The 18,652-nt window shown below is 47.5% G+C and overlaps 1 protein-coding gene across 1 annotated transcript in view; it reads right to left on the minus strand.

Moving 5' to 3' along the window:
- Positions 1 to 5,593: 5,593 nt before the first annotated feature.
- Positions 5,594 to 18,652, minus strand: part of CHAT (choline O-acetyltransferase) — a 46,809-nt gene continuing 33,750 nt past the window's right edge. Inside the window, exons 10-14 of the mRNA XM_006728179.3 lie at positions 17,402 to 17,524; positions 14,413 to 14,554; positions 14,204 to 14,266; positions 8,017 to 8,154; positions 5,594 to 6,035 (exon numbers count right to left, since the gene is read on the minus strand). Coding sequence (XP_006728242.3) covers positions 5,766 to 6,035; positions 8,017 to 8,154; positions 14,204 to 14,266; positions 14,413 to 14,554; positions 17,402 to 17,524 — 736 coding nt within the window. The 3' untranslated portion in view covers positions 5,594 to 5,765. The remainder of the gene's footprint in view (positions 6,036 to 8,016; positions 8,155 to 14,203; positions 14,267 to 14,412; positions 14,555 to 17,401; positions 17,525 to 18,652) is intronic.

Below are 18,652 nucleotides of genomic sequence, written 5' to 3' on the forward strand. Positions count from 1 at the left end.
TGGTTACCACTGTCCTGGCCCTGACTCTGGCTCGGCTCCCCAGCCTCCACCGAGTGTGTGGTCAAAGAACCCACTTTTCCTTTGGTTAGCTTCTCAGTTATTTTTTGTTTTCTCCTTCATTAACAGTTGTCTTACCTTTGTTACTTTCTTTGAGTTTACTGTTCCTTCTATTTTCCTTGAGTTTACTGTCTGACTCTTTTTCTTACTTTGTAATTTACACTTAGCTCATCAATTTTCAGTCTTGCTTCTTTTCTGATGTAAGTATTTTAAAGTAAAAATTTTCCTCAAAGCATCAGTTTTGCTGTATCCCAGAGGTTTTGATATACGGTATCCCCCTTTATTATCATTTTGATCAAAGTATCTCTAAATTTCCATTATTATTTCTTCTTTGACCCAAGAATTTTAGAATAACATATTTCTTTGATTCTGGAATATTCCTAATGATTTCCTCTTTGAATAGTGCTTTCCCCCATTCTCTCTAATCTCTTCTTCCTGAACTTCTACATGTATCTTCCCTGTATTTTTATTTCTTTATAATGTTAAACATATCGATTTTACAGCTTCTCTCTGACTCATCTATTCTCTCCGGTCTTTGTGTTATTGATTCTCCTGTTTGTTTTATCTGCTGCTTTCCCTCCTGTGCTCCTGTGAACCATTTGTATTTTCTGACTGTGAGCTCATCTTTAATAGAGTGTTTTCTCTGTCTGGATGTTTGGTGTTTCCAGGGTTGTGGAAAGTGGTGGTTTTGGATTTGATTCTGCTGTGGCCCTTTGGATCTTACTGACCCAGGCAATTAAAAAAAAAATTATTGGCTTAGAATTCTTGGTTTACAAATAAGTTGTATAAACTCAGACTGCACATCTACAAATGGCACAAATTTTTTTCTCTTGATTTGGTTTTTTTTTATTATGTTATGTTAATCACCATACATTCCATCATTAGTTTTTGATGTAGTGTTCCATGATTCATTGTTTGCGTATAACACCCCGTGCTCCATGCAGAACGTGCCCTCTTTAATACCCATCACCAGGCTAACCCATCCCCCCACCCCCTCCCCTCTAGAACCCTCAGTTTGTTTCTCAGAGTCCATAGTCTCTCATGGTTCATCTCCCCTCCAATCCCCCCCTTCATTCTTTCCTTCCTGCTATCTTCTTCTTCTTCTTCTTTTTTTTTTTTTTAACATATAATGTATTATACAAATGGCACAAATTTATAAATTTGTTCCTCAATGCTCCTCTGGGCTGATGGGAAGAGTTTTTCTAGTTTTTTAATTTTTTTTTCTTTTAAGGATTGGGACACCTCTATGAGGTTCTGGTTTTGTGCAGAGTTTAGCTCCATCTCCCACCTTGTGGGGGCTGAGGTCATGTTCTCTCAACTTGCAGGGGTGGTAAATCCTGCTGTCAGCCACTGGAGTTGTGTCTGGTCTGACACAACTTTAGCTCCTGCTCACTGCTCTGTTTTGGACATTCTTCTTTTTTCTGTAATGTGAAGATTTATTTTCTTTCTTTTGAACTTGATTATATAGTTAAAAAAATTTTCTCTTTGTGCATATGTTTTTATAGGTGGAGGGGACCCTTCTGCATCCATTCAGTCTCCCATTTTGCTGCTCCTTAATATAAGAAATAGAGATCAAGGACAGAACTCTGGGTGTCCAATGACATATGAGGGACAGAAATAGGAAGTGAAATCCCACAAGGAGATGGAAAAAACAGTAGGAATAGAACAAGGAGAGAGCTGGTCTTTAGGAAACAGGGAGAACAGCTTTTAGAAAGGTCCTCTTATGTGATGTGAGGCCAGCTTTTCCCAGGGATGGCTTATTGTTCATCCTGCAGACTTGAGAGGCCTCTTTGGAAGGAAAACTCAGAGAAATATAAAAGGAGGGAGATCGGCTGAATTTATAAAGGGAACGCAAGGCACTGGTTCTCCCCCCACTACCAAGGAGAACTGCTTAGGATTAATTTGGGAACTTCTGGATGTTTGTGTGGGAGGGACTCTTCTCTGGGAGGGACTCTTCTCCACCTTTTCGGCTAAATGTGCCAACATCCACCCCACAGGACTTCCAGAGACAACTAGGAGGGGTTGCATTATTTTGTATGTTGGGGGCTGGCTTGCCTGTTTGTACCCTTCTCTGTCTATTGTCTTCATTTTGTTATTTTAGGGCCACGTGTGATATACATGATAAATAAGAGTAAACCCACATTACTTGGATCTTTTTCCTTCCTAACTCCACCATTCCTCCTGGAATATTCTTAGCCATTATCTTTTTGGATAATGCCTCTTCTGCATCCCAGTGACACAAATTCATACACTTTAAGGTTCCTTTTAGGCTCTGATTGGAAAGCATTTGGGCTTCCATTTGGAGGAACCTCGGTTCCGGTTCTATGGATTTTTATGGCTGCAGAGGGAGTCTTGCAGCTGGAATGTATCTTTGGACTGTGCGGAGTGAAGCAGCCTGTGTGCAGGGACCTGAGTCTGCAGTAAGACGCTTTGACATCACTTTCTAAGTTTTCAAACAAGGATCATCTATGTCAGCTCACCACAACCCTGGAAGTGGGTGGTGCTGATATCAACATCCTCATTTTACAGATGAAGAAATAGGGCTAGAGAGTTGAAGTTAGAGATCCCCAAAGTTAGAGACAGAACTGGATTTATTGTCCAGACAGCCCATCTCTGAGCCTGGTGCTTTTCCCTCCGCTCCATTCTCTCTATGCATGTTCGTGCAGGCCGACCTGATCACAAACAGCCTGTGAAGTCTCTCTGCCCCTCACCCTTTCCCCATGCCACACACGAGGAGAGACTAAATTCCTTCCTCCCTTTCCCTCCTGTCCCCTGTATCTTTCAGACATCCACCATTGCTGCCGACAGACCTCAGACAATGCCAAACGAATCGTTGGCCCGGTTCACAGAACTTATAACAAAATCTGTATACCATTTCTATTTAGAAACAATGGCTACCACCATCTTTCTTGGCATTACTTTTTATTGAATACGGACTTACGGTCTTTAGATATTTTGAATATAGTGCTTTCGATATACAGTTCTTTAGTCATACATATATTTCTTTAAAGCACAAAACTATAACTTAAAATTGGAAGGCTATAAATACACATGTATATATTGCCATAAATCTAGAACAATTTTATAAAAATAGAACTCAAATGTCAACTTTATATATTTTGGCAACTTAGCAGTACTGTAAGGTGGCCAAAAGCATGTTTATTATGCATCACTGCCCCAAAGTGACTGTCTCCAGGTTTCATTTTCCATCTCTTTGGGAACACTTGGAACAGTCTCCATTACCAGGATCCCCCCCGAGATGCTCATGGCCATGGCTCAGCATTGCCTTTGCATAAAGACTCAGTGCATCCACCTGTTCTTGGAGGGGGAAGACCAGCTTCCAGATTCTTCCTCAGAAAGAGGAGGTATTCCCTCCTGCCAAATGCACACAGTCCTACACTTCTTGAAGCCCTCACAGTGTATGGTTGATATCTGAATATACAGAGTCAGTTTCGTTTCCCCTATGCTCAGAGAATGATACATGTGAGTTTGGTTCTTTCAAATCAGTGTAAAAATTTCAAAACAAATTCACTTGAACAGGGCCCGCTCGGGTAACATCATCCTGACGGTGGACACCAGTGTCCCCACCTGCTTGTGCAAGGCCCTTTACACATGTGCTCTACAATCCTCACAGCCTTGCAAGGTCGGGACGTTCTTGTCCCCATTTGATGATGGAGGGAATTGAGTCTCTGGGCATTTAAGTCTCTTGGTTAAGGTCAATGGGGTTACCTGACCTCCAAACCAGAGCTCTCTGTCTGCCCAGAAATCCATGGAAGGAAACCAGAAGAGAACTCAGATCTGTACTGTGGTCATTTGAAGAGACAAGTGGCTTTGGGTCAACTTACAGCAGGGGGACAGCAGTTCCCCAGATATTCCCAAGACTCCTGGGCTGCAACTTCCCAAGGGGGCCTGAAGGAGGACATCTGTGGAAGGAGTATGGACCTAGAGACCAATGATTTTGAAGGGCAGTGCCAGGATCTCCCAGATCATCCAACAGAAACCCTCAATCTAAAACCAGGGCTCAAGGAATTTACTGCTTGGGCCTGTTTGTGTTTTCAAAGAACTGAGCAAAGTCCATAACGCCAGCTGCCCCCATCTCAGCCCTTCCTTCAGTAGAGGTCAAAGTGCAGAAAGCTTGCACAGTGGCTCAGAGGGGCCTGTGCAGGGTCCCTGGGCCAGAGTGCAGTGCAAGTGGGGCGAGGGGGCTTTGTCAGGACTCCCCTGCAGGTTGCACAGCAGAACTCAGTGGCAAGAGTCAAGTTCTGTACCTCCTCTGGACAGAGACAGGCTGTCTCAGCTATTTGCAGTTTTGATTTTCTGGTTGCTTTCCCACTCCTTTGCCTTTTTAGATTTACCATAAAAATATTCCCCAATGGGAAGTGCTTTTCATATCTCTTTGATGATCACAACCTCTCAGGACAAACTTAACTTTGGCTCTGTGCACGGCCTGCCCCTCCAACAGGGCTGACCCTGGACATAGCTATTCCCTCCTCCTGGCCCTGCTCCCCACCAGCTGTCTCCACAAACCTGCTCCCCCTCCCCTCTGCCAGGCCAGGGAGAGCCCTGCTCTGTGCTTGTCCACATGGGGTTTAGTTAGAATCCCTAGATAACATCCTCCACCTGCTATCCGCAGGTGTCCTGCTTGGGCCACTGAGATCATTTTCTGAAATTAATGTCACAGTGGCTTTCTTAGAAGCCTCTCTTAAGAATGAATAAAACAAAACAAATAAGCAACAATGACAGAAAATCCCCAAAGCAACCCTTTCTCTTCTCCTCTAGAAGGCAGATCACCTTTAAGGGGTATGATTCCCATGAAGGGGAGTGGGGAAACAACCAGAAGAAATGCAAGTGGCAGGATTCTTGGGGAAGTGGACTGGTCCTCCCTCCATCCCTGTTGCTTGGCGGGCATTGTGCTGTTTACTCATCCTGGACTGTCGCTGATGCCCCCCGGGAGGCCAGGCAACACGATGCCCACGCAATGGTGGATGATTCTTTTTCCACCCTCTCAGAAGAGCAGGACCAGATTTTCCTGAACTCAATGGAAGGCTGCCCCTGGGAGATGAAAGGAGAAATGTGTTTTGGGGCCTGGGTCACTGTATTTTAAATTAACTCTGTGTGTGTGTGTGTGTGTGTGTGTGTGTGTGTGTGTGTGTGGAGGGGAAGGGGTGTTTGCAGCGCTGTACGGCCATCCTGAATGTCATGATCACACTGCTTCAGATCTGAAAGCAATGCCCCCTACTCCTCCCCCAAAGAAAAGAGGTATTGACCTGGGGTTAGCCTCTTTCTTTGTGATTCATGTAGGTACACTGCATGTAATAGGGTGACTCATTCTTTTGTTGGGCAAAACATCACCTGGACACACTAGGTCCTGCTAGAGAAGCAAACACCCCCATTAAGCTTCTGAGGCCATGGAGGGAAGGTGGTGTAGACTTGCCCACCTCCCCAAGGCTACCTCAGAGCCAGGCCGGGCTTACTTCCCAGTACACAGGCCAAAGGGCAGCTTGGCAAATAAGGACAATCCCCATGCCTAATGAAGGACACTTTCCTCCTCATGCTCCTGCTTTGCATGATGCCTCCGTGTGGTCTCTGGGTTGGGCCCTGAGGACGGGAGCTACCGAAAGCTAGGGAGAGGGTTGGGAGTAGGGGTTTGGCAGGGTCTGGCGGCAGCAGAATGCTGGGTTTGGGGAGGTGGAACCTAGTGGCAGGAGTCAAGGTTTGTGTCCCTTGATGGGCCTTGTTGCTTTTTCTTTTGTTGCCAGTGGCCTGCCCACTGTAGACTGAGGCGGACTGCAGAGGCCCCTCATTTCAGTGAGGCTTTCTTCCACTGCTTTCGCAAACTTGGTAGAAGAGGTTTCTTTGCAGCCATGAAAGCTGGAGATGCAGAAAAGGACGCTCTCTGGCTGGGGGTTGTAGCAGGCCCCGTACCCGTCGGGTACCACAGGACCATAGCAGCAAAACATCTCCATGGTTGTGGGCACCTGGAGGAGAGGACAGGTCAGAAGCTGCTGATTCTGAAAAGTAACCTGTGGACTTGCTAGAATACGGGGCGTTTCAACAACCCCGAGGCCTCGAGAGGATATTTACTTCTTTATTTTCCACCTGGGTGTCTGACTGAATTAACCAAATGAACCAATAGCTTCAGCATGGATGGCCACAGCTAGAGTCATCAAGACAAACCCATCTAACTGCAACGATATCCAAAGAAGAGGGTCCATAAGCCACTCCCTGGTGGGAAATCTGCTCTACTTGTGGAGTCAAAATCCCCCGGAGTGACCTGTGCTGGGTCTCAGGCTGAGTGTCTCCTTCAGCTGGGGGCTGTTTGAGGCACTGAGGCAATCAGGGTAATTTACTGAATGGTACCCTGGCGGCACCCCACAGTTCGATGGCTTCCCAGAGGGAGTGATTTATCAACAGAAGGAAATCTGGCCTGTCTTCTCTGTCAACTTTCCCCACATCCTTAATTACTGTCAGGATTGCCTGGCTGGTCTGATTTTCTCCCCACAACCCGGCCATGCACAATTACCTAGCATTGGGCATTTCAAAGATTGCCATCAACTGGAGTTTTCCTTATGCACCTAATACATTTTGAATTCAGAGCGCTGAGATTTTGTAACCAGGGTCACAAATCAGGAAAATGTGTCTCCGAAGGCCTTCAAGCCATAAATGTTCATTTCCAGTTGGGAGAAAGAAAAAACACCAAACCACCACATCCCAAATTCACTTTCTTAGCTGGTCTTCAGGGGAAAAACAGAACACATTCTTGGGTAGTTGCAGGGTGGGGTTTGTTTCTAAACCCAAGGTTTCGGGCGCTGTGTAGTCAGGCCTTCAGAAATGACACTGGCCGTTTTAATGGGGCAGAACAAACCATTAGTCTTGTTAATAGAGTCACCTCATTGTCAGATAAATTTGCCGTGCAACAGCTGAAGGCCGTAAAACCGTTCCAGAGCACTTTTTGCCCATGGATGGTTTCCTGAAGAATTTATGTTGTTGTGCCCTGCCCTCGTTTACTCCCGTCTGCGCGCTCACTGCCGTAATGACAACATCAAATTACTGAGTGGGCTTTTAGCCTCAAACACAGCTTGATCAGCCCCTCTCATTGCCCACGTCCAGCTCTTAGCAGAAAAGGCGGAGTTTTAGTCAACTGACGTTTGGGGGGTTCTTTTCTTTCCTAAACTGCTGCCCTTCTCGAGTGGATTTCTTTTCTTTTCTTTCTTTTTTTTTTTTAAAGATTTTATTTACTTATTTGACAGAGACAGGCACAGCGAGAGAGGGAACACAAGCAGGGGGAGTGGGAGAGGGAGAAGCAGGCTTCCCGCCGAGCAGGGAGCCCGATGCAGGACTCGATCCCAGGACCCTGGGATCATGACCTGAGCCAAAGGCAGACGTTTAATGACTGAGCCACCCAGGCGCCCCTCAAATGGATTTCATTCTGTCTTTATCACAGAGGTCCTCCAACAGAATGGGCTTAGGGGATGCTGGGCTGGCCGCTGATCGCCTGCTGTTGGTCATGCAGCCCTTCGCAATATTGGCCGTGACCTGTTTGGAGGGCCTGGTCCATGCCAGGCACTGAGCTAGGCTTTCTACCCAAATCGTCCCTTCTCGCTGAGCCAGGACTTCACTCTAGACCTGTCGGGCATCAGAGCCTGTGGTCGGCATGGTGGAACGCCGCCCCGCAGGTAACAGATTGAAAGGTGGTAAGCATAGTGGCTAGAGCACCAGTTCCCATCCAGTCCTCCTCCGCTAGGGTGGCCTTCACGAGTACATCCATTTAGACAGTGGGGAAACCAGCACTCTGAGCATTCAGGTCATTTTGCCAAAGGACATGCAGCTGGTAAGGAGCACCGCTGGGACTTGCCTGACTCCAGCCAGTGGGCTGTAGTCACTGGTCTACGCTAAGTGGCCTTTTAGAAAGCCCACTGGTTACACTAAGTGGCCCCTTGGGTGACAGCCGCACTGTACCTGGCTGGTTGAGAGGACGAACCGGTTGCTCATCAGGTACGTTTCATCTGTGAACATCTCGGGCAGCTCCTTGCATGTGTCCCGGGCCAGCTCCCGCAGCGCCAGCAAGTGGTTGTCAATGGCCATCCCTGTTATGGCCTGGGTAGTTGGGGACAACGAACAGGAAATGAGACAGGGGCTCCCGTGCCCTCCCCCCTTCTCTAGCCCACAATGCTGATGGCCACTGCAAGGGCCCCAGCTTGCGCTTACCCAGTGCTTGCTGCGGACAACGTGTATGGGTGGCCGCCCAGGACTGACCACTCTACCACTCAGCCCGTGTTCCACGGACCCTTTCTACATGCACAGGGCAAGTCCAGAGCATGGACTAAAGTGAGCATGCCCACGTTAAAGGTCTGTGAGTCTGAGTATCCCCTGCCTCTCAACCCCAGCATGGTCATTGCCGACACACTGTGTATGACCCCTCTAAGTGGGAGGGGTGGGCTGGGCATCCCTAGCACTTCCTTAGGTAGACGAGGAGTCTGGGGGGCAGGGATGGGTGCTGGGCCCTGTCAGGGCATGGGGAAGGGTTTCCCCGGCTATCACTGGGCAGACTCTCACCACAACCAACACTTTATCCTCTAGCAGGAGTCCAAGGAATGAGCGATAGAGAACATTAGGGTCTGTTCCTAAATCTTGGTTGCTATTTCATGGGCTCAGGATCATTTCAAATAAACTGGATTTACAACCTAAGAAATTATTCTGAGACAGGAACTAGACATCTTAGCAGAGGCTCAGCTGATGTTTACAAGGGGAAAGCTTGTTCAACGAAGAAAGATTTTTTTCTTTTTATCACAAGATACTTGAACTCTTATCAAAGGCTAAGATAAGAGCAGTGGGGACTCCAGGATGTCTACGTAGGCAAAACTCAGAGGCGGTATGGCTGGAAGTGGGGCGGTGGGGCCAGGGTACCCATTTCATCTCCTCCCCACTCGAGGCTGCGTGTGTAGCACACACATTGGTTTTGCTTGGATTACATGTTCATTTGGGGCAATTCTGGGAGTGGTGGAGACTTGGGGGCCACCTCCGGCCTATAGGAGTAACCTGTGGGTCCCCATCAGGGTAATTGTAAAGCTTGGCACGTTCACGCTTATGTAAGACGGCCGCTTAGCTGTTAAAGCCCCACATAGGAGGAAACCTCCATTACAATGGATTCTGTTCAAGTTTACAAGGCACGTTTTGGGATTTGACAGCGTTCTTTTTCAGTGGAGAATGAATGCATAAAGAAGATTCGGAGGCCCCAGTCTCTTCAGATACTCCTAATTATAGTCTGGAAAGACATGTTCTATAACCACAGCTCACTTTAGACGTGTCCCATTAGGACAGAGGGGAAGGACTCTGAGCCCGTCGATGAAGTGGGTGGGCTGCTAGGTTCTCTGGTTACCTCTGTTTAATCGCTGATTTGTGTAGGTCTGTAGAAGCGGCTAGCTGCTCTATGCAGCAGCTACCCACCCGTCTTCACCACCTCCAGCTCACTGTAGCAACTGGGGTTGATTTAACAGATTGTTTGGATTAAGGCCACGAGTAGTCATGAGCAAAATGATTCATTGTTCAGTCTTTCATTCATTCAGGGAAGCTTACTTGAGCGCTCACTGTGTGCCCAATGCTGCAGGGCGCTGGGGGCATGCGTGCTGTGAAGGAAAAGCCTAAGATGTTGAGAATCTGGGCGGGAGTGTCTGGACCACGCTTGCTCCTTCCCTGGGATGTCCTTTCTCCACTACCGCGACCAAATACAGCTGCCAGAGGCTGGAGCTCTCCTTGCTCCTTTCCCCTGGCCCTGACCCCGCACAGCCAACCAGGCACCGGATTTGCCTCAGAGCATTTTTATAGCCCTCTCCTTCTCACCCCCATCTCTTTTATTTAGCTGTTCTCATCAACTTAAAATAGTTAACACAGCTGAACCCTAAGGCAATGCTTTAGAGGATATTTTTCTAAATCTTTCATAAACATTTAAATTATTACCAAAGTCCTATATTTATATAGCTTTAAATCCCGAAGAAGCTAAAGACGTCTGTCACTCTGCCAGGTCTGATTCCCACACCACAGAGGCAACCAATTTAGCTATTTAATTGTCTTAGTTCTAAATAACAGTCTTAGACCGCGTTCACTACATTTTTCAGCTCTATCTATATCTTCTTTCTATAGAAGATGAAACTTTGGCTCTTTCATACTCCTGCTCCCCAAATATTCTTCCATTCTCCCATCCTCTCGTTAGAGTTACGTTTAACTCCTCATTGTTTGATCACTATTCAGTGTTGACATGATTATAATTATGTAAGTATTCACAGCTGAGTCTCGGCTGTATTTTGAGATTTCCTTTCTTGTTCACCTTTTGTTTTCCTTGGAATTGGGATGATTTTTAAATGACTAAATTATGATTTCCCCCGCTTGCTTAGCTTTCTATGTATCTATAACTAATTGATTCTTAAACTTTCAGCCAGAAGTGTAAAACTTTTCTTAATACACTCAAATAAATCAGATAATTTGTCAATTTCATTCCACCTCTCACTTCTTGCTTCTCCATTTTTTTTTAAGATTTTATTTATTTATTTGACAGAGAGAGAGAGCGCGCACAAGCAGGGGGAATGGCAGGCAGAGGGAGAAGCAGGCTCCCTGCTGAGCAAGGACCCCAATGTGGGACTCGATCCCAGGACTTTGGGGTCATGACCTGAGCCAAAGGCAGACCCTTTACTGCCTGAGCCACCCAGGTGCCCCCTCTTCTTGCTTCTCTGTGGACTGATTGTTCCTGTGTCTGCTGAACAGTTGTCAACTTGGGATCTCCTTTTACTGTCACCCTCTTTCTCTCTTTCTTGTGTTGAATCTTCTGATTTTTGGAGTCTATGATGTCTTTTATGTTTTAGCTATTACTTTAGTAGTCTATATCCTCCAATAGTTTGACAAGAAAGAAAGCTTAATAAGTAAAACTTTTGAGAACTTGTCTGTCTGAAAATGTCTTTCTTCTGTCTTCAAAGTTGATGATAGTTTAGCTGGGTATGGAATATACATCACAAATCATTTTCCCTCAGAATTTGAAGGCATTTTTCCATTATCTTCCACCTTCCAGTGATGTTGTTGAGAAGTCCAATTACACTTTTATTCCTGATCTTTGTACTTGTTTTTTTTTTTTTCTCTCTCTGAGATATTTTAGGATCTTCTCTTTGACCTTTGTGTTGTGAAATTTCCTTGGTATGAATGTTTTCATCTATTACATCTATAAGGTACATGGTGGGCTCTCTCAATGTGGAAGCTCATGTCCTTCAACTCTGAGGGATTTTCCTCAATTATTTTGTTGTTGTTCCCCTCCACCCCCATTTTCTCTTTCTGGACATGTAATTACTTGGGATTTTGGTTCTCCCGTACTGAGCCCTTTTTTCTGTCCAATATTTCATTTCTTTGTTTTGTTGACATTTTGGGAAGATTATTTCAGCTTTATCTCCCAATCCCCCCATTGCATTTTTTCTACCATATTTCCCCCCAGAATTATTTTTATTGCCCCCCAAAAAGATTTTTTTTTAGTTTCATGTTATTAATAAGTTCATTATCGTTCAGAGGCTCTCAATTACAGTTTTAAAAAATGTTCTCCTGCTTCCTGCATTGTTTTCATTTCCTTGAAGTTTCTCTTAAATTATTTTTAAAAATTAAGCAAAAATTTAAAAACTACACAAAAACATTTGTACTGGCTTTTGTGTCTTATGTTAGCAGCTTTCCTCAATGTCTGATGATTAATGGCTACCTGTTTATATTTCCGAATAAAGCACTGAAAAAAATGATTAGAAGATACACGTGTAAGCCTGTGCTTACCATCTGCTAGACCTCACTGGGAGGTGAACTGGCTGGGTATTTCATTGGGCACCCCAGCTATCAGTGTCTGTGATTTAGTTCTCTTGGCCTGGTCAGTCTCACCACAGAGAAATCCTCTAATCTCATGCTTGGAGAAAGGTGGTAATAAAAGTACTTCCCAATGTACCTGGAGCTGAGTAGGTAGACTTTGATTAATCACCCTGTTTAATTTGATTAACCCTCCCTGAGTTCTACCTGATGTCCCCAAATCTAGAGTCCCCTGTCTTCAACTTCTCCAGAGGAGAAGCTTCTAGCCTACCATTGAGAAAGGGGAGGGTAGTCACCTAGCTGCATGGGGTAGTGGAAAGGAACTGAGGGTCTGACTGCTTCTTATAGAGATCATCAAACAATCCTCTTCTTTTCAGCCCTGCACACACCTGTACTTTTGGTGGGTGCCTCCAATGCCGGAGCCACTCTGAGGTTCTGCAGAACAATTCATTGGGCTCCTGGGTCTCCCTTACTCTTTGCTTGGATTTCAGCTTCCTCTGGTTTGCTAAGTCACTGGCCATCTGTTCTATTTTCCAACTCGAAAACTTTGCTGTCCCTTCCTTTCCCACTCTCTTTGCCTAGTGTATTCATGGCTTAAAAAAACCTCTTTGCTGATATTTTTGAGGATTTCAGAGGGAGTAATAGTAAACCCTGGTGTCCACCATGTTTAAACAGAAGTTGGTGTCTACCTCTTCAATCCCCTGCCCCTGCTCTATTTCAGTCCTTATCTCAGCTCTACCTAAATATTATATAGATTCCTAATTAGTGTCACTGAGTGTTGGCAGACCACCCTTGCTCCAACCAGTCCTTCTTCTTCCTGGTCACCAGAGTAAACTTTGTGAGTGAAAAATCCCATCTCATAAGCTCCCCTGCTCCTCTGTCCTTTGCAAGCTGCACACACTGAACTATTTGCTTTTCCTCCAGTGTGTCTTATTCTCTCAAGATTATCTGCCTTTGCACATACTCTTCCCTTCTGGGACCATTCTTCCCTTCTATGTCCACCTGATAAGCACCTCTTCATCCTTCAAGTCTCATATCAAGCACCACTTATTCTGGGAAGTCTTCCTGGCTTTCCCAAGCAGAGGAACTAGCTTGCCCCTCCATGCTCTCTCCTACTTCCTGAGAACTCTTTTCACATGGGATGAGATTTACCATTTAAGGGCTTTTCCTCCCAGCTACTCAGTAAACTCCCGAAGGACAGGGCTTATGGACTTTATCTTTTATTTCCTACCACCCAGCACCTTGTCTGGCATTAAGCAGGAAAACCAAAAATACCCACTCAATATGTGAGAGTAAGCTTGACTTTCCCCAAACAGAATGAACACTTAACTCTTCAGATGAATTCAGGACCTGGCAACTGAATTGGAAAGAAGTCTACATTGGCTAGTTCTAAAACGCAGATATGCATTGTACTTGCTTTCAAGTATATAGAGTGAAATTTGGTCAACCCCTCTTCACAGGTTATATGCTCCTTCAAAGACTGTATCAGAATCATTTTCAATTGATATATTGATCACCAGTCCAAGTAGTAGTTTATTCTCTGTTATTTGTATGCAAATGATGGCTCTGTCATGCTAGAAAATAAACTATTTCCCTAAACTAAGAGAACATTTCCTTTAAAATTTTGATTTTGGGGCACCTGGGTTGCTCAGTGGGTTAAGCGCCTGACTCTTGATTTCAGCTTTGGTCATAATCTCAGGGTCGTGAGATCGAGCCCTGTGCCGGGCTCCACGCTGGGCATGGAGGCTGCTTAAGATTCTCTCTCTCCCTCTCCCTCTGCCCCTCCTCCCCTGCTCTCTCTCTCTCTAAAAAAAAAAAAAAAAAAAAGGTAAAAATAAATAAAATTTTGATTTCACTATAAATTTTCAGCAGAGACCTTTTTTATTCACAGGCAACATAAATAGACAGAAAATAAGAACGCAAACCCAGCCGTAGGTGGGAATAAATTCTGCCTCATCTGCAGTCATGCAAGATGTGCGAGCCACCACAGTTTGCCAGGATTGGCCGCCATCCCTCACATTGGACTTTCTTGTTATATAAACTGTAAAGTGCTATACATGTTTGGTGTTATTATTATCATTACTGTTTTTTCAAAGACCATTCATGGTATTCTTGTAAAAATCCATGTGAAAATGAGTGCTGTGTTACCCGGGTTCTAAAAATAAGAAAAAGGCTCTGAGAGGCATGGCTTTTGCCAAGTTGCTGGGTGCTTGGTGGCCCAGCTCTCACCCAGGTCTTGGATGTGGCCCCGTGCCGGCAGGCCCAGCTTTGGGCAGAGCCCACCATCATGAGTTCACCTGAGAAGAGGCACCACATCACTCACCATGACTGTGTACTCAGTCTGGGCTCGGACGGCATCCTTCAGGAGCAGCAATTTCTCTGACTCCTGTCAACAGACCAGAGATGGGGCTCTAAAGGGCTACTCAGTGACAAACAAGCTAAAGGAGCAGGCTGTCCCAGAGCCCAGCTGACAGGAATCCCAGAGCTGCCTCGCTGGCCTCCTGGAGACTCCTCAGGCGGAGCAGGACTTACCGGCACAGCAGCCTCGTGGTCGGTGACGGCTTTTACAAAACTCAGTGCCTCTGGAGTCGCCGATCGAATGTTGTCCACGCGGCCCTCCTGGAACCGGCGAATGGACGCACTCTCGTAAGTGGGCACGAGTGTCCCGTGGAGCCTGCAGAAGATGGAAGATGAATGGCAAATGGCGTCTCAGTCTCAAGAAACCAGAAACATTGAAAGAAAAATAGCCTCTGTAGGCTTTATTTTTACAGTCCTGGCTCGACTTGGTTAGTATTTCATTTTAATGTTAATAGAATTCTAGAGATTTCCCAAAGATGAGTGTCGGGGAGTCGCTAATAGGAAGAGCTGTGTACGCATTCATCTGCTGGTGACACTGTGTGGATATAAAATAATGAAGTGACGGGAAACTTTTCAAAAAATCCCAGTCTGGTGGGAAACCTAGAATTTTCTTCGAGACCTGATGGGAGTGTTTGATTAATAGCACAGAATGGAATAATGGTGTAAATAATCATTCATACCCTTGAGGGAATCCTGTTTTATTTAGAACAATTCAAGCACGACCTATGGATCGAGGCAGGGAGGGGGCTTTCTGGTCATGAGTGGAAGCTGCGGCACAGGCCCGCCTGTCCGGGGGCAGCTGAGCTTCCAACAGACCCGTGGGCCCCATGGCTGTGCCTCTCCTCCCTGAGGTCTGTGACAGGAGCCGCTCCGACCCCAGCCAGGGAAAGTCCTTTCCTTAGGCACACGAACCAAGTGAGCCCTCCAAGGCTTGCACACCTGGCAGGCACACATCTTTCTCACCCATCAGCAAAGTCTTTGGTGTTGGGGGTGGGGAGGAGGAAGGCACAGAATCACAGAGGGGCCGTGACAGCACATCACACACAAGTCACGGTCGTGCATGTTGGCCTTGTCAGGGCACGTATCTCCCGTGCTGGGGGAGTGCCAGGAGGAGGAAGGCTGGGTCGGAGTCAGCACAGTGCTTGGCCCTGTAACTCTGCAAGAAGGTGAATAAACTTTCTGGACACTTCTGTCTCATTTCCCCAGGGAGGAAGGACTCTGGCAGGGAGCTCATTTCCTGTCATCGCTATGGCCCTTGGAGGCAAACGCCATGCCCAGCACTAAAGTAGATGCCATCACTGGCTAGTCACTGATCAGCCCCAATCTAGGCAGCTTCCAGGCTTCTGCTGAAGCTAGAGGCAGATCCCATTTTGGCTGTTTGCTGAGCCCGGGAGCCTCTGGCCATGTCCACTGCCGGTCATGTCCAGTGCCACAAAGATTACTTGAGGGTAGAGGAGGCTGTGCTCTGTGCAGGGTCCGCTAGCCCCTCCCAGCTCTCGGACTGAAATGCTCTCTGAAGTAGCCCCTGGAGGACCCTGACCTCATGGCCCATCTCCACCACATGCCAGTATCAGAATGGCGACAGCGGTTCCAGACACCAGGTCCTGCCACGGCTCAATGTCGGCGAGGTCTCCGTGGCCCCACAATGAGCACAGACCTCACGTGGGGTGACGTCAGCCTCCCCCAAGGAGTCCCAGTGCTCCGAGTGGCCGAAGCCACTTCCTTTCCCTGTGAGTTATGGCCCCTCAGGAGGACACTGGGATCTGGGATGCCGTGTCCACATGGGTGCTGTCTGCTCGTTAGTGAGACCTCCTTCCCCTGGCCTTATTGCAAGGTCACTTTATGTTCCCCCCATATATTGCAAAGTGAAAACAGGTCCTGGTGGGGTCCTGTGCCAGTTGATGAGCTATTGCTTCGGGAACACTAGAACCAACAGGAGCCAGCCTTGTCTTGAGGATGATTTACTTTGCATTTTAGTTTTAGCCTCCTATAAGAGACCAGTTGGCCTCCCTGCCCTGTCTTCAACCCTTACTCTCTACTTTCTCTCCTCGCCCAACACAGAGCTACCACGATATTTTTCTATACCACAGACCTGACTGTGCCATCCCCAGACAATACTCCCGTGGTGTCTTCTCATGTCTGTGACTCTGTACCGGGTGTGTGAGATACCCAGAGTGTCAGGCTTGGGAGAGACAGTCTCGAAGACAAAATCGACAAATCAATGAACAGGGTAGCTCACGTGAACAATGACTGCCATGAAAGAAAAAGAGAACACAATGTGACAGGTTGGAAGGCTGGGTGGCAAGGGGGCCTAGGGTGGCTGCTTTAGGTAAGGGGGCGGGGAAGGCCTATGAGGGCTGACACCTGGGCCGGAGGAGCTGGTGTGTGAAGAGTGGTGGTGGCAGCAGGGGGGCGCGGGGAGGGGGGCCGAGACACAGCCCGAGTAAAGAGCTGGAGGCAGGAGAGAGCTTGGGAGGAGGGCCCTAGCAGAGGCTAGTTCACAAGGAGCCTTTCTATGCCTGGACTTTGTCTAAAACATGGTGGGAAGCCATTGGGAGGGTTCAAGGTGGTAAGTGATAGAAGCTGATTTGCATATTTCATGGTTTACGATTCATGAAGATGGGAGTGGGAGCAGAGTCCCTGGGGAGCATGCTGTGGCTAAGCAAGCCTGAGATGACCGGGGAGAGGCCAGTGGCCATGGAGACGGAAGACAGAGGGTAGGTCTGAGAGACATCTGGAGGACGGACATGGGGGTGTCACAGGTGGGAGAGGAGAGACAGGGATGAATCAAAGATGAGTTCACATTCTTTGACTTGACCCATGGAGGCGGGCATGCTGGTTCCACGTCCTTATCAAGGAACAAAGCACAGCTACAGGGGCGCATGTGGGCTGGCTGAGGGCAGGAAGAGAAGCAGCACCTGGGCCTTCTCTCGGGCAACTTCTTGACTGTGATGTCCTTCCCTCTCTTTTATGAGATTGGATTCACACTTTGAATCCCAGTTCAGGCAGCACCTCTTTCCATGCAGCCTACCCTGCTCTTCCCATCTTTTAAGTCCACAGAAAATCATTCCTCCCTCCAGGATGCTTCTAGACTCTGGAGTCTAGAGCAGCTTGTCGGGCAGCCCACCTGGGCAGAGTCGTTCGGCTGGCAGGCTTGGCTTACCTGTAGAAGGCCAGCTGGAGGGCCACCTGGATGAAAGCGTCAGGACTGCATTTCTGCTTCTTAATGAATGTTTTCCCAAAGAGGTCAAACTTATAAACAGTGAAGTCGAGATTCTTCACTATTCTGTGGAAGAAAAAGAAGAGGTGTTATTGCATGCAAAATAGACTGCACGCACCACAAGATCTAACCAAGGTGCTCAAGCTTGGTCTACGACCCAGTGCTCTGGAAGGGGAGGACATGGTCCTTACCCACTGGGAACATATTGGGTGTCAGAGACAGGTCTTGACATATGGAAATGGCAGAGGGCATGCCAGATCAGCTCCTCTGAGCTGAAGAGGAGGCTTGGCCGGGCAGGGCGGTGGCCCCATTCTGGTGGTGGGGGAGGGGGCCCAGCTGCAGGGAGGGGCATATAGGGGCATGGAGCCTGAAAGACATTTGCATGTGCAGGGAGAACACTGCCCACAAACAAAATCCCAGAATCCTGTTGCCCACAGAAGTGGGCCTGAAAGAGGCCATTCATCTGACCTGTTTGGGAATGTGTGTCCCACATCCTCAGATTCTTCTGGCATCCTGGCCATTCTGCCAGACCTGGCACACAGCCTTTGCCCAAGGAAAGGCCCATTTCTCAGATGGCTGTAAGCCATTATCTCTTCACAGAGACTCCTCCCTGTTTTACTATGAGAAGAAATGCCTGGGGCCTCCCTGGTGGTCATGGTCACCACGGCGAGGGCTGCTCGTCTGGGCTTTGCTGGTGGCTGTAAACCCATTTTACCCAGAAACAACTGTTAAGCCCGTGAGTCACTGTCAGAGTAACAGGTAGATACCCTGAGTCTATACTGAGACCCTTGAACACTTGTCTCCCCCTCCCAGTATTGGCCAGTCTCCTCCTTCATAATGAGTTTGGGGTCTGGGCTGATTGTCCACTGGAGCAAAGTTTGGCAGCATCCACATTGTCTGTCCACTGGCTGTATGTGAATGCAGAGCCCTGGGTAGGCAACCTCAACCCTCCACTCACACACTTCCACAGGACTCAGATGCTCTCTGCCTGCTCAGCTCTTGGTGGGGCCGTGCCAGGTTCTTGGGACCCAGGGAGACTCACCCCTCAGTCCAGCCTGTTCGCCAACTGTCTCTGGGCAGGCTGAGCTCATGGTCACACGGCCACCCGGAAACCTCTCACTCGAGCCCTGCCCACTCAGACCCTGCCTCCTTCTACAGGCAGCTCGGGAACCCCGAGGCTCCTCCTGTTTTCCC

The sequence above is a fragment of the Leptonychotes weddellii genome, chromosome 6 (genome assembly GCF_054177405.1).
Source record: "Leptonychotes weddellii isolate Sample4059 chromosome 6, ASM5417740v2, whole genome shotgun sequence".
Taxonomy (NCBI): Eukaryota; Metazoa; Chordata; class Mammalia; order Carnivora; family Phocidae; genus Leptonychotes; species Leptonychotes weddellii.